We start from the raw sequence: 24,416 nt of genomic DNA, 5'->3' as shown, positions 1-24,416 counted from the left end.
ATCTAATTTCTCACTTTCCTGTCCTTATTCTTTTTATTTCTTTCTCTTTTTTAATTGCTGTGGCTAATTTTCCCAGAAGTATATTGAATAGGAGTGGTAATAATGGATGTCCATGTCTTGTTCCTGATTTCAGAGTAAAAGCTTTCAGCTTTTGACCATTTAGTATGATGTTGGCTGTTGGTTTGTCATAAATGGCTTTTAGCAAATTGAGATAAAGACAGACCATCTATTCCAATTTTCTATAGAGATTTTATGAATTGGTGTTTGACTTGGTCAAATGCTTTTGCTGCATCTATTGAGATGATCATGTGATTTTTGTCTTTGGCTCTGTTGATATGGTGAGTTACATTTATTGATTTGCATATGTTGAACCATCCCTGCATCCATTGGATGAATCCTAATTGGTCATGGTGTATGAATCTTCTTGATGATTTGCTATATTCTGTTTGCCAGTATCTTATTGAGGATTTTTGCATTTATGTTCATTAGGGAGATTGGCCTGTAGTTCTCTGGTTTGGGTGGGTCCTTCTTTGGTTTTGGTATCAAGATAATACGTGCTTCCAGGAATGACTTTGAGAGTATTGTTTCCCTTTCAATTTCATTAAAGAGGCTGAGGAGTAACAGTATTAGATCTCCTCTAAATTTCTTGTAGGATTCTGCAGTGAATCCGATAGTACTAGGGCTTTTCTTTGTTGGTAAATTTTTAATTACTTTTTAAAATTTCCTTGACTGATATTGGTTCCTTAAAATTTGTATATCTTCTTAATTCAACTTTGCTAATTCATATGTATCTAGGAACCTGTTTATTTCTTCTGTGTTTTCCATCTTATTAGAGTAAAGGTCCTCAAAATAGGTATTGACGATCTTCTGGGTTTCCATGGGATCCATTGATTTCACCCTTTTCATTCCTAGTTCCATGAATTTGAGACTTTTTTGGTATGGTTGCCTAAGGGTTTATCAATTTTATTTAATCTTTCAAAGAACCAACTCTTCAATTCATTGATTCTTTGTATTATTTTTTAGTCTTGTTCCATTAATTTCTACTCTGATCTTTTCTGCTCCTACAGTTTTACCTTTTACAGAATGCTGTATAAGTGTATCATACAGTGTGTACTCTTCGAGACTGACTTCTTTCGCTTGGCAGATGGCGCTGGAGATTTTTCCCTGTTGCCTGGTGAATCACTTGTTTATTCCTCTTTATTACTGAGCGGTATTCCATTGTATCGGATACACTAACATTATTTCCTCATTTTCCAGTTGAAGAACAATTGAGATGCTTCCAATTTTTAGCAATTATAAATAAAACTACCATAAAACAGTCACATACAATTTTCTATATGAGCACAAGCTTTCATACATTTATTTTGCCTAAGTAAATATATAAGAGAGAGATTTTAGGCCATGTGCTAAGTATATGTTTAAGTTAATAAGAAACTGACAAGTAGTTTTCCATGGTGGCTATAGTGTTTTGCCTTCCTATCATGAATCTTTTGAGAGTTGTAGTAGTTCTGCATTCTCATCTGCATTTGATATTGTCAAGTTTGCTTTTGTTTTTTATTTTTTCATTCTAGCCATTCTAATAGACATGTGGTATCACAGCATGGATTCAAATTGCATTTCCCTGTGTATTAATGATGTTGCATGTCTTTTCATATGCTTATTGATGAAATGTCTATTCAGATCTTTTGCTCATCTTTTAATTTCATTTTCTTTTTATTATTTAATTGTAGGATTTCTTTACTTTGGGAACAAGGCATTATCAGATATGTGTCTTGCAAATATTGTCTCCCAGTTTGTGGCTTGTCTTTTTATTTTCCAACAATGTTTTCCAAACACAAAGGTTTTATTCTAATTAGGATGAAATCCAATTAATTATGTATTTTTCTTTAGTATCATATCTAAGGAATCTTTACCTAACCCAAGATCACAAAGATTTTCACCTTTGTTTGATTCTAAGTCTTACGTAGTTCAAAGTTTTGCATTTAAATTTTTGATTCATTTAAAGTAAATTTTTATATAGCACTATTATGGACTGAATGTTTATGCTGCCCCCAAAATTCACATTGAAGTCTTACCACCTTCCCTCTTCTTGTGTGATGATATTAGGAGATGATGGCTTTAGGAAGTAATTTAAGTCATGAGAATGGATTAGTGCCCACTCTCATGAGTGGGATTAGTGCCGTTAAAGGAGACCCCAGAAAGCTCTATACTCCTCTTTTTCCACTGTGTAAGGACACAAGAAGTCAGCAGTCTGCAACCCAGAGGAGAGCCCTTACTAGAACCCAACAATGTGGGTATCCTAATCTCAGACTTTCAGCCTCCAAACTATGTAACATAAATTTCTATTTTTTATCAACTACCCAGTCTCTGGTTCTTTGTTATAGCAGTCCAAACTGACTAAGACAAGTGCAAGTGCATGTTGAGAGACTGTGGTGTTTTTGTTTTGTTTTGGTTTGATTTTTGGTTTTGCATATGAATATCAAATTTTTCCAGCTCCTTCTATTTAAAAGACTGTCCATTGGTTTGCCTTTGTAGCACTGTCATAATCAACTGGTCATAGGCCGGGCACAGTAGTATTTGTCTGTAATCCCAGTACTGAGGGAGGCTGAGGCAGGAGGATCACAGTCTTGCCTGCACAATTTAACAACACTTTGTATAAAAAAGAAAAATAAAAAGAACTGGGGTTGCAGCTTAGTGGTAAAGCCTTCCTTGGTTCAACCTTCGGTACCACATAGGCACTCACACAAAAATCATTTGATGATAAATATATGAGTCTGTTTCTCTACTCTTACATCTGCTGTATTGATCTATGTGTCTATTCCTTTGCCACTGCCACCCTGACTTCATTTCTGTAGCTGTACAATATGTCTTAATATATTACACAGTGTGTCTTCCAGTTTTATTCTTTTCCAAAAACTGTTTATCCTACTCCTTTTGCCTTTCCATAATAATTTTAAGCCACATGTCTATTTCTATAAGAATTACTTCTGGGAATTTTTCAACATATTGTTCTTTACAGTACTTTTAGGCAAGATTAACTATTAATCTACTTTTTCTAATATATGTCATGCTATATTAGTTTTCTATTGCTGTATAAGACATTAACAAAGATTTAAAACAAAAATAATTTATTACCTCACAGTTCCTGTGGGTCAGGAATCTAGACATGACTTAGCTGAGTCTTCTGCTTAGCGGTTCACAAGGCTTCAAACTATCAGCAAGGATGAGGTCTCATCTGGGACTCAGTATTCTCTTCCAAGTACAAGTGGGTTAAATTTGTCTTTTTGCAGCTTTAAATATTATGGCAGTTTACTTCTCCAGAGACAGCAGAAAAGTGTATCTGCTGCTTCACAACTCTCCAACTTCTTCCATCGCTGACCTCTACATCCTTAAAAAGCAATCCAAGGGGCTAGGGGTAGAGCTCAGTTTACAGAGTGCTTACCTAACATACACAGGTCCATGGGTTCAATCTCTATTGCTACAGAAAGAAGAAAGAAAGAGAGAGAGAGAGAGAGAGGAAGGAAGGAAGGAAGGAAGGAAGGAAGGAAGGAAGAAAAGAAAGATGAAAGAAAGAAAGAAAGAAAGAAAGAAAGAAAGAAAGAAAGAAAGAAAGAGAAAGAAAGAAGGAAAGAAAGAAGGAAAGAAAGAAAGAAAGAAAAAGAAGGGAGAAGGGAGGGAGGGAGGGAAGGAGGAAGGAAGGGAGAAAGCCAAAGGGAGAGAGAAAAGAAGAGACAGAGACAGACAGACAGATAAAGACAGAAAGAGACAGGGAAAGAAGGAAAGGAGCCCAAGCTAATCTCTTACAATTACATTGAAGCTAAGTGATTAATCCCTTTAATTACATCTGCAAAATCTTTTCATGCTTTCCACATAACAGAACCTAATCAAGGGAATGATATATTCATAGACTTTGCCCCCTCTCAGAACGAGGAGATCGTATAGGGCATGTAGATCAGGGAGTGTGTATCTGGTGGACCATTTTAGAATTTTTTTCTACTGCAAGTACTGATGAGGGCATTTATAGCTTCAGTAGACCTGGATAGATTGTTTTCCATGGAATTTATTCATTTCAGTTAAATTACAAATTTTGTTTGTTGTGAGACAGAGTCTCACTATGCAGTTCAGGCTTGGCTTGAACTTACTATGTAGCACAGGCTGGACTCAAACTTGAAGCGATCTTTCTGCTGCAGCCTTCCTAGTTTGAAGATTACAGGTGTGCACCACCATGCCTGGCCTTATAAATTTATGGGCATAAAATTATTTTTCTTGATTTCCTTCCAATATCTGCAGGCTCTATAGTGACAGCCCCTCTTTCATTCTTGAGATTGGAAAGTTCTATCTACTCTGTTTTTAATAATCCAATTACAAGTTTTTCAGTTTTATTTTCCAAGAATTTTAGCTTCATTGACTTTTTTCTGTTATTTTTTGTGACTTTCATTTCAGTCATCTCTGTTCTTATTTTTGTGATGTTTTTCTTCTGATCATTTAGAATAAGTAAAAATGAAATAATACGTATAGCGTACTTAGCATTGTGCTTAATAATAAGCACTTAGTAAATATAGTTTCTGCTTATATTAGTAACAACAACTATCAAATACCACTGTCTGTTTCTTGTAGGAAACTCTGCTCTTAAAGACAAAGAAGACCAATTTGGGAGGACACCACTTATGTACTGTGTGTTGGCCGACAGACTGGACTGTGCAGGTGCTCTCCTGAAAGCAGGAGCAGATGTCAATAAAACTGACCACAGCCAGAGAACGGCCCTCCATCTTGCAGCTCAAAAGGTGAGAAGTGAAATTACCCTGAAGAGTGACCCTACTGTGAGATATTTTTTAGTTGATTATTGGAACGATGCAATGGACAGGTAATAAACAGATCACAAATACACAGCTGTAAGTCTTCATGTTTTCTTTAAAAGCAGTTCTGAAAGTTTAGAGAGTAAAGCACAAATACCTCTCAGTGGCTATATTTACTTGATTAAATTCGACAAGAAATGGAATTAATTCATTGGAATATATCCAAGGTTTACAGGGAAGAGCATTATATGTACACCATGACTAAAGTGAATTAAAAATTTATGCATAGAGAAAAATAAAACCTAAAAAGAAATATACAAAAAGGTTGATAGTGGTCATGTTTAAATATTGGAAATACATATGAATTGTACTTTTCACTGTTTAAATTTTTCTTCTTTAATGATTTATTACTTTTATAATAAAAAATTACAGTCTCTTTTGAAATATATGCCTTTTATGCTTCCATAAAGACATTTGTTTTCTGAGTGTTTTTTAAGGTCTTTAAAAACCTATAATTATATTGCCAGTATCGATGATTACAAATTTTTAAAGACATTGTCAAAATCCACAGAGCTTTAAGATTAAAAACATCAAAAGATATGCGAAATGGAAAACCTTTAAGTTAAATATCTGCCTATTTTCCTGTCCTTAAAATGTTGGTCTATAAGATACATATCCAGTGCATCGTGAGTTTTTTGTTGTTATTTTAAACTTCTGTGGTTTTGGAATAAAAAGCAATGAAAATGAGTTAGATCCACCAGAAAGTATTAGAGTTATTTCCCACTAAAAAAATGTGGCCAGATAAAGCTGATTAATTGAGGGGTTAGAAAAATACCTTTTCATTCGTTGAATGCATAAAAAGAGGCTGACATTAAGATATACAACTGAATATGCTGGTTACAAGCTGTCATCAGCTGGGTCTGTCAGGTTATTTCCAAAGTTACTTCTCCTGAATTTGCTTTTTATTATAGTAATTTTTAAAAAATCTCCCCATTTTCAATCTCAGATTAACTTCTGCCCAACTATTTATAACCTCTCACCTAAGCTTGTCAGCTGGTAAAATTATGCATTCAAAAGAGGTACCTTCATTTAACTTATCATTAAAAAACAGTTTAGATTGAGAATGGCCTTAATATTAAAATTTGATACCCTTTAGATTTTTTTCACTGTGATTCATATAGGTGTAAAACTCACCCTCAAAAATGTATGTTGGAATTTGAGTCATTTATAGGAAAATGGATGCACCTTAAGACCATAATGTTAAGTGAAATAAAGAAAGTTAAATATCTCACGGTTTCTTTTATGTGAAAAACTTAAAATATAAATAATTTAAAGAACAAAATAAAAGATGATAGGAAACAGGGAGGTGCACTTCTGGGAGACCGGAAGGGCATTTGGAGGTGGAGTGGAGAGAGGGGAATGACAGGCAGCCTGAGGACACAGGGAAGTAAGAAAGTATTAAGATGCAGTATGTGGAAGGCTGCATGTGGTGGTTCATACCGCTAATCCCCGCACTTGGGAGGCTGAGGCAGGAGGATCTCCGCAAGTTTGAGGCCAGCCTGGGCTACAAAGTAAGTTCAAGGCCAGCCTGAACTGCATAGTGAGACCTTGTTTCAAAAAGACAGAAAAGAAAGATGCAATATGTGTATGTACCAGTTCCCCAAGGTGAACATAATTATTATGTATCACAAACATATTCTAATAAAAAAACAACTAAAATTAAAAAAAAATGTAGGTCCGAGGAATGCAACAGCAAACATATTATGTGAGAATTTAAATTAATGATCTAACAATCTTTAGGAAGAAAACAGGACCAAAATTGTTGACAAAAGGGAAATATACAGCCAGTCACATGGCTGTAAGTCTCTTTATAAGGTGCAGTGTATTGTTTCTTTTTGTTTCCATTTTGAATTTTTAACTTAAATTTATTGGTTGAATTTTGTAATTGTTTTTATCATATCAAAGAAGAAGCAGAATTGTAAGTTAGAACTTACATAGTTGATTTTATAAAGAACAAGTTTTATGTTCTTTTCTGTATCTGACAGTTATATATTTCCCCCCTTTCTTTGCTGCAGTTTGCTCTTACCTGCTTACGAAGAACAGCAAGGTACCTTTGTGCTGTACTCGCACTAGCAGAATTTCCAGAACAAGGGTAGCACTGATGCTTTAATATTTGGCTCTGCCCAACCAAAACAATGTTATATTTGGTCTTGTGCTTCATATAAAGAACCATTATTAAGAAATCAGAAAAAGTACAGACCAGGCAGGAAAAAGACATTGAATAATCTAGAAATAATTTTCAAAAAATAGTTGGAGATAATATCTCTCAAGTCTGTAACACATTCTGCTTCTGAGCAAACACCAACACAACTTCTAGAGACAATGTCTTCAGTTTAAACTTCCAGGATCCCACCACATTCAGGAACAAAACAATCTGTCTTAGTTTCATTGACATTGCTGGGGCAAAATACGTGACACCCACAAGTTACAGGAGAAGAGGTTTATTTTGGCTCACAGTTTGTAGAATTTTCAGTCCACAGTTAGCTGGCTCCAAAGCCAGGCACCATGGCAGAGGGGAAGGGCAAAGGAGAAAAAGCTTATGGCATGGCAAGCAGGAAGAAAAAAGGGATCAAGGGAGGAGGAGGAGAAAGATAAACCCTCGCAGGCCACACCCACAGTGATCCACCTATTCCCACTAGACTTCACATGCAGCTATAAAACTTTCAGTGGACTAATCCAGTGATCCAGTCACCTCCCAAAAGCCCCATCTATGAGTCCATAAGTCTTTGGAGGGACATCTACATATAAATTATAATAATCTCCAAACATTTATGGATTCCTCCATATTAAACCTAACATGATCTTCAAACACATAAGGAAAGATCACCCAACATGTAGGAAGCAGTTAGCAGAATGAGACTGCAGATGACTGAGTTGGCAGAAGCAGATTCAGTATATGAAAAACATTAGATACTGGTATCATAGAGATACAATATGAATTAACCACCTACGGAATGTCCTCAGACACATAAAATAACCATCAATGGAATGTTTAAAGGTAAAAGGAAGGAATCAAAAAATAAGAAACCAAGAGACTTTCATAATATATTTTATTTCTGGGCCTACTTATTTTGGATTAGCCTGCCTTCCAAAAACATCTTTAAAATCTGAACAAAACAGGTACTTTGAAGTCAGTGGGAACAATCAACATGGGCAGGATCTAAGAGACTATAGTCTTTCAGAGAAGGGAAGCAGTTAAAATGAGCAACACAATCATCCTGGCTTTTTCCTTTAAGGCATTTTCCAAATTAGAATGCAAAAGGTTGAAGAAACCAAGGCAGATTTGGAAAATACTGGTAGTGGCTGGAAGTTAAAGGCCAAAGTCACTGACTGAGGGGAACTGCAGAAAAGGAACCCGAAACCTGAAAACACATTCCTCATAAGTCACTAGCAGATTGCTAAAGCTTCCTTGTACACGGTGGGCCTCTAACAAACCCAGCAGTAAACAACAGCTGGGAGACTAAAGATTGTTGAAAAAGTTATCCTACATTTTCTTTCACATTTGTATATTTTAATGTGTGACAACTTGATTTTGTGCAGGGGTCCATTCTTATTTTGAAACATATGGATAATTGATTTTGCCAGCACAAGTTCATGAAGTTTCAGCCATGTAGTATCTGGTGTGTACTAGTGCCAGAATTTCTTTAATGGAAGATCCTGAACACTAGGGAGCCACTTAGTAATCTTGAAAGTAAAATTTATATGATCAAAATATTTTAGGGAGACTAATATGGTAACCAAAGTTACTTTGAAATAAAAAAATGGAGGTACATAGAAAGCTGTTATAGTTTAGGCCAGTAGAGAGGATGAATGTGATGTGTATTGTTGATGTGCAAGTACTGATTCAAAAGTATTTGTCAGATGTCTTCTATGGAGACATTATATACTTGGAAAGAATATGAAAGAAATGAATCACATATGTCTGTTATGGATAGGTATTTTGAGTTCCAATTCCTGTGTAACTTCATTTCCTTTTGTTTAATGAATCTTGGTTATATATTGGATATTAAATATTCTTTTCAAGTATATATCCCTCTTAATTTTGGTATCTCTGAACTCAGAAGTGTACTGTTTGTGTAATCATCAACATTGATGTATATGTGCGTATACCCGTTTATTCAATGTAGGTTGAAACTACTGTATAATAGGTACTATGTTGGAATACAAAAAAGATTCTAAAAGTTGACCCATCTGCCTTACAGTAGATGTTTCATAAAATATCAACTATCATAATGTATAGTCAATTTTACTCTTGACCTGTGAAGATCAACCAAATTTTCATATGTTACTTATTTTCATATGTTACTCTTGACCTGTGAAGATCAACAAATTGTCATATGTTACTTATTATGCTTTTATAGTTTGGTGATAGGAAACAATATTGTTATCCTGTTAGGTTTATTAGTAGGAAAAACTCATGTTCCCATAGGATTTTGTTCATCTCTCTATTACAGCCCCATTACTGTGCTTTTCTGCTAGACTGGAGCTCCAGGCAAAAACCTTGTTTTATTTCTTTTTGGATCCCCTAAATCTAACATAATGTCTAACATGTCTTGGTAAAATGAATTTTATGTTACTTAATAGAAACTCACTATTAACAAAAATGCTAGAGATTTTTTTTTTTAGAAACTTCTATGCAGTTTCAAAATACATGTATATGGAAAAACTTACTTAACTTTGCTGCTTGGCTTTGACACATACTCACTTCCCTGGAAACAAATTGCTGTTAGTCCAGGAAGCTAAGGAAATGGTTCCTCTGGGGATAAAATTAATCTCAGTGTACTGAACATCTGTAACTAATTTGCTTTTCATTTGGTACTCGCAGTTTAACTCAAGAAAGCAATTGGTCATGTCTTCATGTTCCTCTCACATAAGATATCTAATTGTTAGGGTGTTTTGTTCCTTGTGTTCCCAGATGTGCAGAATCTAGAAGAAGGAAAAATAACATGAAAGTAGGCGGGAGACTGTTCAACAAGAGGAGCGGGATGAGCAAGGAACAGTATAAAGGGATGGATATGATCAGAGTGTGTTAGCGATACGTGTGCAAAGGAAAAAGAAGTTTTGTTTCAGGGAGCCTGCTATTTCTCTGACTTTTACATGTACAATTATTTGTTGAAAGGGTTAAAAAGTCCTTAAAAATCTTACTAAATATTAATAATTGTGAGGGGCTGGGGATTTAGCTCAGCGGCAAAGCGTCTGCCTGGCAAGCGCAAGGTCGTGAGTTCGGTTCCTGGTACCGGAGAAAAACAAAACAAAACAAAAAAAAATATATTAATAATTGTGCATTTTAATCTTCCAGGAGGTTTAATTAGGCTCGAAAAAGATTAAGATTATTTATGTTGAAAAATTAAAGAAACATCAGCTGGAGGCTTTGCTGTGCTTTGTACTTTTTCTCACAAAAAAATTCAGTTCATCTGTGGAAACTGGATCTTAAATGTTAATTTTCAGTTTCCAAGCGATGCTATTTAATAATTTATAAAGTGTAAAGGAGGGTAGGATAACTTTGAAACTTTTCAGAAAAATTTATACAAGGTAACATTTTTACACATGCATATACACCAAACATACAAACAATCTACTTCCAGTCCCCTACAATCTAATATTCCTATATTCTCCCTCATTATTTATGTACCTCTACCATAACTTACTACCACAGTTCATCAGAGATTTAACTAGCTCTGACCCCTAATAAAGCTGTTTGATTTTATAGGTACATTCCTAGTGCATCTCCTGCTACTTAGTAAGGATAGTATTAGTTTAGGGGGTACATGAATGAGTCAGTGAATCAGCTAATAAAAGTGAACATCAGATAAATGTATTATGAAAGATCTGACCTTCAAAACTTTTGCAGTTTAAATTAACATTTATATTTATTCCTTTTCATTTCTATCATCCCCTTACACTTTTGTAAGATTTTACAAGACTTCCAGTGAGCTTAATTTCTTGATAAATAACATTCTTATGCCTCAATTTCCTCATCTATGAGATGGACTGGTACTTCTCCCTATCTTCAGAGGGATGAATCCTTAAATTTAAAGCATTTTGCTTGTTGGAAAAGTATACTTTCTAAGGGGCTGGGGATTTAGCTCAGCGGCAAAAGCGCCTGCCTGGCAAGCGCAAGGTCGTGAGTTCAGTTCCCGGTACCAGAGAAAAACCAAAAACCAAAAAAAAAAAAAAAGAAAAAAAAAAGAAAAGTATACCTTCTAGGGTTATGTTATCAACATCATTGGCATTAGTTGTACTGCAATATGGTTACACACATCAGATTACTCTTTAGGGATCAGTACATGTCAAAGATATGAAGGATCATGTCTAACTCCTCACTGGATAACAAAACTGAATCCTACTTCTCTCAGTCTCTTAATAAGTTAGTTGAATACCCTCTTTGGCTTTGCATGTGCCAGGAATGTTCCTTGTCTTATTTTTTAAGTTTATTGGAAGTATATAGCTAGAATAGAGTAGAAACATTCAGGTTCCTGACACTGAGGAGAGATGATACTGAATATCTCTCCTAGAGATATCAGTGTCTTGTTTTTGCTTCAGATACTTTAATGACATAGAATAGAGGCACTTGATGGCTGCTGTTTATCTTCCAAAATCCCATTCATCTCTTTCTCTGTCTTCTTAGTCTGTCTTGATTTTGGTAGTTTCAATTCCCATGCATATTTTCCTACCATACATACACATATCTATAAGTAATACTATTTTGCATACTTAAAATCTTTAAATAGTATAGTATTGTGTGTCATTCCACAACTTGTTTAACTTACTGTAATGGTTTTTGAAGTGTGTTAATCTTGAAACAGGAACCCTAGTTCACTGAAGATTATATGCAAATGCCCAAAAGACACACGGAAAAGTATGTAACATCGTTACTGATTAGGAGCATATAAATTAAAGCCACAATGAGCTACCACTTGAATGTCTACTTGAATCAAGAAGTCTGACATTTAATACCAACTGCTGGTAGAAATATGGAGCAACTGGAACTCGTGGTGCATGCCTGTTCTCCCTGTACTCTAGGAGGCTGAGTCAGGAGGGTAACAAGGTCGAGCCCAGTCTGGGCAATTTAAGGACTTAGTGAAAAGAAAAGGTTTAGGGATGTACTCAGTGCAAAGGCCCCTGGGTTCAGTTCTGAGTTCTTGTCACCATTTTAGGCTGAGGAAGTTCCCTTGAGATACAGGCAGCCCAAAGAAGAGACTCAGAGCCCTGAACTGTCTACATGTTTCTATTCTCAGCTGCTCTCCCGGGCCCACCTTACCTGCTGAGCCACCCAGCCTTTAGCTGTCATCCATCTGTCTGTCCATCTGTGCTCCCGGCCTTTGCCGCAGTACACTCGCAGCAGTTCTGTCTCCCAGCCAACTGTCGGCCCTCGTAGCAGTCAGATTTATATGGGTCTACACAATAGTGACCATTTGCCAGTAACAACCTGGGCTATTTAAGTTATTTGTACAGAGACCTGTGCTGGAGTTCTGCTCACATAAGACTTACTGCCTACAAGAAATACTCCTCTACACACACAGCCTGAACTACAGCATAGCCATCTTGGCTTTATTTTCCTCTGCACACTGAAACAAAGTGTGGGGTGAGAGGCTGTGAAAATAATGGTAACTTTCAATCAGTAATTTTTGGGGGAGTTTTTGTTTGTTTTTGTAGTCCTAGAGATAAAACCCAGTGCCTTGAATGTGCTCGGCCAGTGCTCCACCACTAAGCTAACCTCCCAGCCCTGGTGTTTAAATGAATAGCTCAGACAGTCCATAAACCTGTCAGCAGGTGAATGGGTCAGGAAATTATGGTCTATCCCACTACACAGTTACAAAGAACAACCTACTGATACATTCATTCCGCTGAGTAAATTTCATAAACATTGTATTAACTAAAAGAATTCAGACACTCTTGAAAAATATATATGCTACTTATGTGAATTTCAAAAACAGATAAAACTAATCTATAGTGACTCAAATCTGAGTTTTGGTTACCTGAGGGACAAGTAATGGCTGAGGAGGGACATGAGGAAAATCTCAGAGTGCTGGAAATATTCTAAATATTATTGATCTGTGTGGCAAGAACATAAAAATTTATCAATCTGTATTCCTAAGATTGATGTACTTTATATGTTCTACCATGTAAATTATTTAAAATGGTAAAATGTCCAGAACCTAATAAACATTATTTACAGGTAGGTAAGGGGTGATACAATCAAGAATGGTTCCTGGTCGGGCTGGGGATTTAGCTCAGCGGCACAGTGCTTGCCTGGCAAGTGTGATGTCGTGAGTTCGATTCCTGGTACCGGAAAAAAAACAAAAACCAATAAATAAATAAATAAATAAATAATGGTTCCTGGTCTGGGCTCATAAGCCCTCAGGTCATATTTCCCCAGCCTGTGTGAAAGCTCCATATCCCTGCGGTCATCCAGAGGTTTTCCAGCCTGAGCATGTATCAGGGCCATGTTAAAACTTGGATTTCTAGGCCTGCTTCGAGGTTTTTAATTCAGTTTAATTTTCTAGGGCCAGAAAATTTCCCTATTGAACAAATTATCCAGGTGATGATGATGATACAGTGTACATTCTTTGGGAATCACTGCTCTACTATATTTTGTGTTCACCGTTTGCCTTTTCTTATTAAATTTATGGGAGATTTTATATATATTATATATATATATGTATATATATATATATATATATATATAGTGATCATATTCATCTTAGGGAATTTGTACCTGTATGTAATGTATCTTGATTTTTTTCCCAACCCCCTACCCTCCCTTCAACCTCTCTTCCCCTCCTTATTTACGAAGCTTTGTTTGCATTTTATTGTTTTATTTTTCTTTTTCTTTTCCCTCCTCCCTTTCCTCCCTTTCCCTCTCTAGTTCCCCTTTCTTTGGAATAATTTCTTCCTGTTTCACGATACCTCTTATACACTTTGGTCCTCATTTACATTTTTGGTATATCACACCAGAGAAACAACGCAATATTTACACATGTGTATCTGATTTATTTCACTTAAAATGTGGTCTCAAGATGCATCCATTTACCTAGAAATGTCTCAGGTTTATTCTTATTTTTCTTTTGTCTTTTTTGAGACAGGCTCGCTACGCAGTTCAGGCTGGCCTTGAACTCACTTTGTATCCCAGGCTGTCCTCAGACTTGCAGCAATCTTCCTGCCTCAGCTTCCCAAGTGCTGGGATTACAGGCATGCACCACCGTGCCAGGCTCCAAGTTTATTCTTCTTTATGGCTGAGTAGTACTCTATTGTTTAAAAAATACATCCTTTTTATCCATTCCTCCATGTACTAAATAAAACTCAAAATGGATCAAAGATCTAAATATTAAAACAGAAACACTAACTTTCCTGGAAGAGAGAGTAGGTAGAACTCCTGAAGTCATAGGTGTAGGCAAAGATTTCATGAACAAAACCCTGCTTCCATGGGAAATAACATAAAGAATCAACAACTGGGATCTCACCCTATTAAAAACCTTTTGCACAGCAAAAGAAATTACCAATAGAGTGAAAAGACAGCCCACAGAGTGGGAAAAAATGTGCCTATTGTCCCTCAGACACAGGACTAATATCTAGAACAAATAAAGAAAAAATCAGACCCTCCAAATTTAAAGACCCACTTCAAAAATGGAAATCTGAGATGAATACACACTTCTCAGAGGAAAAAATACACCATTTGCCTGTATATGTTCTCTTCATTTTCATTGTCTGGCTTCTTAGCCTGTAGGTACCTAACCTCATACTAGTGGCTCTTTTGACTGGTAACCCTAGTTTTTGATGACATTATTCACAGAGATAGATATATTAATCAAGGAAAATATTTGAAAGGAATTTATTGAGTTCAGTTGTGTGTAAATTGAACTTTAGGGCCCCATGGGACATCTAGATAATAATGACCAGCAGAGTGAGCTCCCGGCCGAAGTTTTCAGTACATGCAGAAGCCATAGGAATAGGTGAAGTACCAAGGTGTTGTGTATAGATGGAAACAGGATGACAAACAGAAAACACCAACATTCAAGTCTTATTTAAGGAAAATGAACTTTCAGAGGAGAACTAGATCAGAGTGCTGTTGTGGAACCAAAAGGACAAATCTCTATCAAATGAGGACCATTTCCATTTCACTGTTTTACTTTGCTAGGATTTGAAGAATTCCTCCGTAAATACAGAATTAATGAATGCACATAGATATGGTAAAGCTTGAAAAGTTTCCATTGGATTTTTCAGTTAGAAAGCGACCTTAGTAAGAGCAATGGTCTTAGCAGACCCAGATGCTATATATCGTTGTTGAAAAACCAGGAAGTGAGGATATTGAGGCAGTGAATGGGTATTTCTCTTTCAAAATGAGAGTAAATGACAGATTAAGGAGGTTATTGATCAGGAAAAGTTTTAAGGTGAGGTATTGTGGGAAATTTTAATAATGTCATGAACCTCAGCCAATGTAATCATCACCAAGCTTCAGCAATTATTAATTCATAATCTTGTTTCATCTGTATACTCCGAACTTTTTTAAAGCAAATCAAAGACACCCATAAACATTTCAGTGTATATCTAAAAAGAGACTGTATATTATATCCCTATAATATAATTCTAACAAAAAATTAACAATTTCTTACTATCATTTAATGTCTAATCAGTGCTCACATTTTCCAACTTTTTAAAAATGGATTTATCAAAGCCAGGACTTAAAGAAGGACTACACATTGCATTTGACTGGGAAATCTTCTGTCTTTGGCAGTCCTACAGTTAGATGAGAGGTACTTGAACATGTTTAAATGTTGAGGGAAAGGAGACACCAAGAGTTTAAAAGGAAGAGTGAACAAAAAGAGCCCCAAGTACAGTTGGGAAGGTCAGACAGTGGAAATGTTTGTTTACTGAGTGAGTATGCCATGAATTTAGAATGTTGAATATTGTTGACAGTTACTGATAAAATATAAAACCCAGAAAGGTTCTTGAAAATTATTCTCATTTTACAAATGGGAAAATAAGCAGCTCTAGATTTTATTTTTTGAAAACCTGCAGAGGGAGATGTTCCGGCTCAGAAGCGGAAGAGACTGGATGGGAGAGCTTATCCTCTGTCAAACCAGACTCTGTCAGGGAGGATGACAGAAGCCTTAGGAACATTAGGGGACCACTGCTGCCCTTCTCATCTCCCAGACCAAATGCACATGGCCGCATGGAACCCTAAACTGAGAGAAACAGGACGTGAGAAAGCTAGTGCTTAACAATAACTTGACATCCACTGGATGACAAAGATTGATTAATTTCTGGTTCCTGCAGAGTCAACATAGCATAATGAAATTGAAATTAGATAGGAACTTAGAAGACTGATATTCTGTTCCTCATTCAAGGACGTCTAGTAGCAATGGACTCACTCACTAGCTTGTGACCTTCTGAGGGCAGTTTAAATTTCTAGACCTCCACAAAATGGAGGTCATATTACTAATTTACTTGGCTCACAGAATTGTGAATATTTTAAAAATAAAACACAGGTTTAATATGTGTGCCAAAGACTATGGAAGGCAGGTAAGTTATGCATAGTGCTTACGAATGCATGTTACTGTGATACCTTATCCGAAGACCATGTAAGTAACCTGTTTTGAAAATACAGGTATTTTTTTCAAAAACTGGGAAATATATTATATATATATATTACATATATGTAGCACTTTATTTATAACTGGGAATAACAACTCAGTTCCACTCATCTAGCGACTTTAACCTTCTTTACTAGCAAAGTATTTTTAAATACACATACTTCACCTTAGTTACTTTCTCATTGCTGAGACGAGTACCCAACACCCAGAGTTAAAGAAGGAAAGATTTATTGGCGCTCACAGTTCATGGATGTTTCAGTTCAGGTTGGCTGGCTCCAAGGCAAGGTGGCGGGACAGAGAACAATGAGCTATGAGGTAGTGAAGTAGCAGCAAGTGACAAGCAATGGCAGTAGCAGCCTTCTTTCTATCCCTTCTGTTCTATCCAGGCTACCAGCCCATAGGCAGGTACTCACCCACCTGTAGGCAAGGGTACTCACACCCGGGGTGGGGCACCCTTAATCCTAGCAGCACACCGTGAATCAGGCACATCCTTAATCCCAGCATCCCACGGTGTACATCCAGCCTCCTCCGAAAAGCCCCGCCTGTGACTGCAAGAGGCTTTGGAGGGGACCTCCACATACAAGCCATAACACTCCTTAGACATTTAACCTTCAGAACAACCTCTTAATTTTTTTCTTTGACTTAAAGTATTAGATTGAGTTGAAAAAAATTATTTTGTGCTTCATCCATTAATGTTCCTGTACCTAACTTTTATCATTTCTGGATCTTTCAGTTACCTAAACAGATCTTTTTTTTTTAAATCAAAAGAGACACATGTAGTATTTGAGCCTAGTTAGATAGTTTGGATAGAGCGGCTCTCATCCTGAAATTTTACCCACTTTGGGGTTTAATTTTCAGATTCTTTTTTATTGATTGTTTTTCTTTGTCTACACATTATACAAATCAACATGGCACTTAAAGGGAGCTTGTGTTTTGTTTTGATGATGCATGATGTGATTTAACCTACCTGGGTTTCACTTTTCTCAATTCTTATACATACTTCCTTATTTCTCTTATCACTCATATATCAACCCCTAGTTACTTTGAATTTTCTCTTGGTTTCAGTAATACTGCAGTAACTTACTTTTCTCCTACTCCTCTGAGAGCCCATTTGTTTCCCTTATTGGCTTCTCAGCAGTTCTAACCTAAGATATGATTCTCTCTACATATTTCCCCCTCTTGAAGTCTTACCTATTTCTACAACTTTTCATTTATTTTCTCTCATATTTTTGTTTCTAGTCCTAAATCTTTCCCTTAATTCCAGGCTTGTATTTCCAGTTTTCTTGTATTGCTGAAATCTCTTAACTGGAGATCTTTTCAAGATCTCAATTTCAGCATCTCTGAAACAGACTTTTCTTGTTGTTTGTGACCAGCCCCTACATCTGATTTTTAAAAATAATTCATTGAGGTGAAATGTACATAATATAGAATTAACCATTTGAAAGTCAGCACTGCTGTTGTGTACTTCCACCTCTAGTTGCAGAGCACTTCCATCACTCTGAGCTAAAATCTCTTGCTCATTAAGCCGTTTATCCCTACGTCTCACTTTCCCCAACCCTTGGCGACCACCAGTGTGCATTCTGTCTCTATGAGTTTGTCTATTATAGATACTTCATGTAAGTAGAATCATGTAATACATGACCTTTTATGTCTGGCATCTTTCACCTAGTATGACGTTCATCTCGGTTGTCACATGTATCAATACTTCATTCTTTTTATGGATGAATAATATTTCCCATTGTGTGTATACATTATTTGTTTATCCATTTATCTGTAGCCATTTGGACTGTTGCCACCTTTAGGCTATTGTAAATAGTGCTACATAAATATGCATGCGCATGTAACTTATTTGAGTACCTGTTTTCAATTTCCCCATCTGATTGCCCCATATCAATTTATGGTATTATATTCTCTTAGTCATCTAAGTTTAGAGCCTGCAAGGCATATGGTAGTTGCTAAAATATATATTGTTTTAATAGATTTGTTAAATAATGTGTTGAATGAGTTATCCTTCACTTTTTTCTCTTTCTTCTTTTTAAGGACTTGTTACCTCTGATTATATTCCATTCTCTGCCACAGGTTGCATAACTTTAAGCAAAACACAATCTCTGTGTTCTTAGCTGTTTTCCCCACAAAGTGAATTTCTTCCACCACAAACATAGACAAAGTCAAAAGACAACCTGGGGACTGAGAGTGTGTCTCAGTGGTGGAGCAGGTGCTTGGTTAGCATACACTCTACCCTAGAGTCGGCACACACACACACACACACACACACACACATACACACACTCACAATAAAATAAACCTGGGAGAGGTACTTCAACTTACAGCGAAGAGTAGTCGTAAATTGCATCTTGGAATTGATAGGAAAGATAGGCATTCTGAGAGAAAAATAAACAGTTCACATTAGAAGAAACTCAACTTCAGGTGTATAAAAATATGTTCAAACTACTTATTTAAAAAAATACAAATTAAAACTGTGTAGGCACTCTTTCCCACCTGTCATTTCACTGTGTGTGACCATGGCTAAATAGGCTGGGATCGCTGTCTAAATTGTAAATGCATATACCTTTGTCCTACCAGCCCCATTTGTGATTTTCCTAATGACAGATCTACACAAATAAGAAATGACATAGGTAGAAAGTAATATATATGACAACAATATTTATAAAAACAAAGTTGGAAACAACCTAAATGCTCATCAATAGGAATCTAGTTTTCAAAAGGTAGTTTATTTATACAGAGGAATACTGTGGAATGGGAAGAATGAGAATGTTGTCTACCTATTAAAATGAAATTGCTCTAAGATGTTAAGTAAATAACAGGTGGGTTTAAAATAATTTGTAGAGGGCTGGATATCAAGGACAGAGCATTTACCTAGTACACATGAGGGTCTAGGTTCAGTCCCCGGCTCGAAACACACACACAGATACATACACACAAACATATATGAATTGCAAAGAAAACACTTATTTTAAAAAAAAGATCAAGGCCAGGCTTTGTGGTGCACGCCAGTATTCCCAGCACTTGGATGGCTAAGGATCACTGTGAATTCAAGGCCAGCCTGAACTACATAGCAAGACCCTGTCTCAAAAAAATAAATAGAATAAAATCAAGAACAGGTAATATAAATGCTTTCTAAAGACACTTAAGAAACTAATAAAAGTGTGTACTTATGTATGACAAGGATAGAAGAATAAATGAAGCAGATAGCAGCAGGAGCAGAAAATGTTTACTATGTATGTTTTTATTTTACTTTCATTTTTGAGTGATGTGAATGCATTTTATGCAAAAAATTTTAAAGTAAAAAGGAAATTTTTTTTTTCTGGTACCAGGAATCGAATTCACAACCTTGCGCTTGCTAGGCAGGCGCTGTGCTGCTGAACTAAATCCCCAGTCCCAAGAATTATTAATTAGGGCAGAAAAAACGTTTAAAACTAGGTATGTTTGAGCAAGACTAGGAAATGGCAGAAAATTTCAAAAGAAAAATCTGTATTTGGGGTAACTGTAAGTTTACAAAGGATATAATGCCATAGGGACAAATGGTGAACAAGCTACTTCTGTGCAAAGAAAAGTAATTAAACTGTGAAACAACATTGAAATAGCTGAAGCAGAAGTAAAATATTAGCACAAGTCAAAAGTGGTACAAGAATAAGGTTTTCTTGTAGCATGTAAAAAATAAACTGCAGAAGTATTTTAAGTACAGAATAGATATTATAAGCAACTTCCTTTGTCTGGTTGGACGGTTTTTAGTGGTACTGGGGGTTGAAACCCTACTCCTTTTGCATTGCAATTATTATTATTATTATTATTATCATTATTATCATTATTATCATTATTATTATTTATTATTATTGAGACAGACTGTTGCTATGTCACTGAGTTGCCCAGGCTAGTCTGGAACTTGAGATTCTCCTGCCTCAGCTTCCCATAACACTGAGATGAGAGCTGGCCTCTGTTTTTTGTACATTGTTACTTTCCACTCAGCCTTTCTTCATATGGCTAAGGATCACTGTGAATTCAAGGCCAGCCTTGAATATCCCACCCATATGAAGAAAAGTTACTGAGTTGATGACTTATATAGAATAACATATACATGAAAACATGTATATGTTAGATCTCAGATCAGATTGTTATTTAGATGAGGTAGAGTTATTAATGTGACAGTTTGGTCCAAAGGTAATAAGTGCCATCTATTAAATATTGTTTTCTATCAAACCTTCCTGTTATATAAGTGAGACATCTCTGTTTTAGAAAAAAATGTTTTTTAGTTTGTGCCAGTACTCATAACTGGCAGTTTACCTCATTTGATCTCATCCCTGGCTAGGCTTTTCCTAGCTTTTCCCAAGCAGAGAGAAAGTTGTAAGGAGTCAGTTTCATTAATTTCAATTTCTGGGGTTCCCAGACCAGCATCATTTGTCCTCTTCCACATACTTAGAAATTATCTATAAACCTGTCCTCTCACTTTCAATTTAGAAACTTTTCAGATATTTAGGATCTTATTTTCAAATTAGTGTTCCAATCAAAACCAGAGTTCTATTGCTAAACAAATGTAAGAGTTAAAATAAAAACCTCTCTATCTATGAACTCTTTGATTACAGTGCATGCACTACTTGCATAGGTAAAATTTATAGTCACAGAAACATGTCAACATATCCTGATTAAAATCAATAGTTTGAATGTTTCTATTGCCCTGATATTTTTAAAAAATTGTGTTTCACTTCATCATAGCTTCGTGATAGTTGGAATAGCTGTATGTTATCTGTTTCCTATATAAGTAACCTGCGGTGTAGGTTGGTCAAGTTCTCTGAGGCTTATCATTTGTAGTTATGAATTATCTTCTTTTTCTAATTCTCTACGCAGCACTCCTGATGCTGCTGCACTAAAAAAAGAAAACACAACAAAAAAACCACTCCATATTACCCTGAAGCTAGCTTCCTCACAGTTCCGATTCTCCTGGCCAAGAGAATCCGTCCAGTTTTCCCATTAAATCTTTAAAGAAATACCTAAGGATTTCTTTCTCCGAAACCAGTTTCAAGATTTGAATTCAAAGCTTCTTCCTTTCATTTCAGTGTTTGTTTTCTTTATGTTATTACACTTCTCAAACACTGTACGGCAGACAGGACAATTGTATTTTAAAATTTGCATTGCTTGTAGAATTTTGTTTTAAATATAATCATGTTTCCTACAACCACATTCATTTTCTAATCATCTTTATCTCTTCACTAACCCCCCTTTTACCAAGTCATGAAATACAAGTATCTGCTTTCCATGAATAGATTCTGAGATCCCTACAGGCCTAGATTCCCATGGAAACCAATAAAGGAAAAGAAAGAGTATATATTGAATTTCTCTGAGACCTACAGCTTGTTTTTCATTAGACTCATGCTGATTTCTTTTAAACTCTGGGCACAGAGCCAGCGAATATGTTTATGGCTGATAAAAAGGAACTTCGGATCCATTTACTTTCATTTAACCTTTTAAAAATTAATTTTGTATGTAACATCAATTCCAAAGAAAATACGAACACTAATTTTCTAATTATCTTCTTATGTCATAGGACCATAATTGTTCATGTAATTTTCTTTTCTTGTTTTTCTCCTATGCGTATTTTACTGTTCGAATAAAAAAGGATACAGGAAAATTAGGTGGGCTTATTATTCTTAGAGTATGAATATTGTCCATCCCTGGATGCAGCATTTTCCCTGCGACCAATCATAGGACGCTTTGTACTTCCTTTGGCTGTTAAGCTTTTGCAAGGCCCAGATGATCATTTGCAGATGTTTGGACAGGTAACTAAAATGCCAAAGTAAGGGGGGGGGTCAAGAGAGCCTATGTGTGAGGAGAGCACGTAATAATTTAACTGATTGTTGATTGAAATGGGAATTAAACCCAGGGCCTTACACATACTGAACAAGCACACCACTGAGCTAGACTTCTAGTCCAAGTTTTAGCTTTAAATGAGGCAAGTAGTCTTCACTGATAAGATACCTGAAACAAGACTCGAAACGGGTAGGAAAGTTAGCCATGGGAACATCTGAGGTGAAAGCATTTGTTCCAGGCAGAAGGCACGGTCAAAGGCAAGCACGGTCAAAGGCAAGCAATCTTGGGGATATTTAAGGAATAGCAAGAAAACACTAGGGGTTAGCCTTACAATGCATGAGCACAGGGAAACCATAGGAAATACAAGAAGACAAAAACATGGTGACAATTCTGTAGGGCCTTGTAGGCCATTGTCAAGAATGTTTCACTCTGAATGAAATAAGAAGTCACTAGTGGATTTTGAGGAAAGGAGTGACATGATTTGTCATGCTCTCATGAAGCATTTTTTTTCTCCAGCTTTGGTACCATCCCTTCATCCATTCTTCATATAATATGCTCTCAAGTCTCGCGCCCATCCTGACCTCGCATTTGTCTAAATCCCCATAAAAATGTTACCTACAACAGAATGCAGTGCCAGTCAGATGAGCCCATGACTATATGACTATTGCCATTGACTTTTTGGCAGCCCAAAACAGTTGATTCATGTTGAAGGTATTTCAAATAGCTCTCTAAATCTGCTTTATCAAGATATTATTGCTTAAACTACATCCTGTATTCATGTGGTTTTGGATCTGAATGCAGTGTCTTACTGTAGTCATATTTTTAAGTTTCCCAAAGTTACCCTTCTTTGTTCCTCCAGTATTTTGTGTACACAATCACTGTTATAGCACTTATCACACAGAAAATAACTCACTGGTTTACACATTTGCTTGCCTTACAGATGATGAGCATCTTGATATGGAAGAGTGTCTTCATCATTTTTATTGTTTCCAATGCAGAATACTTAACAATCAATGCTTGGTGAATTGAGTTTGGTTCATCATGCAACCTCGCAAGGTCCTCTTGGATCTTGAGTCTGTCATTCAGTATAGTTGTCATTTTCCAGGCTGAGTCACCGGAATTCTCATCCTAATTTATGATACCAAAATAGAACTTGGTTATAGAAAAAGCTTAGTCACAAGTACAAAATCAACTTCACTAAGTTAAAAAAACACTATTCCCATTTCACAATACTTGTCTAAACTTATGTCATCAGTGATGAGATCTCTGAAAAAGTTTATGTAACATCTGAGAATCCGCTTGTTTGCTATTCCAATTCTGATGAGTATGTCATCCATTCATTTGTTCAGTAAATATTATTAGTATTAAATATATATTAGTCATTGCACTATACATATCAAAGTATTTTAAATTCAATCTGTGTCTAACTATTTAAAGTCCTTAGAATTCAGATTCATAAGTTTAACATTTTATAAACTACTTTGCAACCACTGATGAAGTAATGAATCTGGACAGTGGCCGTGGATAAATGCTAAAACCATGAGAAAAAAAAAAAAAACTGATGGGGAGCTTAATTATGAATATATCAGCATCTTTGGTGATTCTTACCACAAAAAAAGCAAAGAGAGTGACCATTATATGGCTCCTGCTATAGTCAGTGCAAAGTAAGCAGCATCACCAATGACACAGTCTTGTCAGAAGATGAAACTATAATCTGAGTAAACCTCTAGTTGTACCTACCAGTTTAGAGGACACACAGAATATTAGAATGTGTTACATGATACCACGGGTGTTCACTTTGCTTTTCTCCTGCTCTTATATGTGATTGCCTTTTACAGGCACAGACATATTTTAGAAGTAATGAGTTTACATCAGTTTCCCCATTTTTAGTTCATTCTCCAGAGTTTCCTTTCTCTCGTTCCTCCACTCTATATTTTATTGCACAGTGAAACTACTCTCTCCCAACAGCATCAGCATATTTATTCATTTATTCTGCCCATATATATATATATATATATATATATTTCTGAAACAGTTTCAAAATTGCTTCAGTTTCCCCATTTTTAGTTCATTCTCCAGAGTTTCCTTTCTCTCGTTCCTCCACTCTATATTTTATTGCACAGTGAAACTACTCTCTCCCAAC

The 24,416-nt window shown here is 36.0% G+C and overlaps 1 protein-coding gene across 3 annotated transcripts in view; it reads left to right on the top strand.

The window, feature by feature from the left end:
- Positions 1–24,416, top strand: part of Invs (inversin) — a 138,841-nt gene that overhangs the window by 18,356 nt on the left and 96,069 nt on the right. For all 3 annotated transcript variants that reach the window (XM_005382810.2, XM_005382808.2, XM_013513189.1), the window contains one exon: positions 4,618–4,784. In XM_005382810.2, coding sequence (XP_005382867.1) covers positions 4,618–4,784 — 167 coding nt within the window. The remainder of the gene's footprint in view (positions 1–4,617; positions 4,785–24,416) is intronic.

The sequence above is a fragment of the Chinchilla lanigera genome, unplaced genomic scaffold (assembly GCF_000276665.1).
Source record: "Chinchilla lanigera isolate Chin_1 unplaced genomic scaffold, ChiLan1.0 scaffold00018, whole genome shotgun sequence".
In the NCBI taxonomy this organism is placed as follows: domain Eukaryota; kingdom Metazoa; phylum Chordata; class Mammalia; order Rodentia; family Chinchillidae; genus Chinchilla; species Chinchilla lanigera.
Note: the sequence above shows the minus strand (reverse complement) of the source record. Positions and strands in the feature narration are given on the sequence as shown.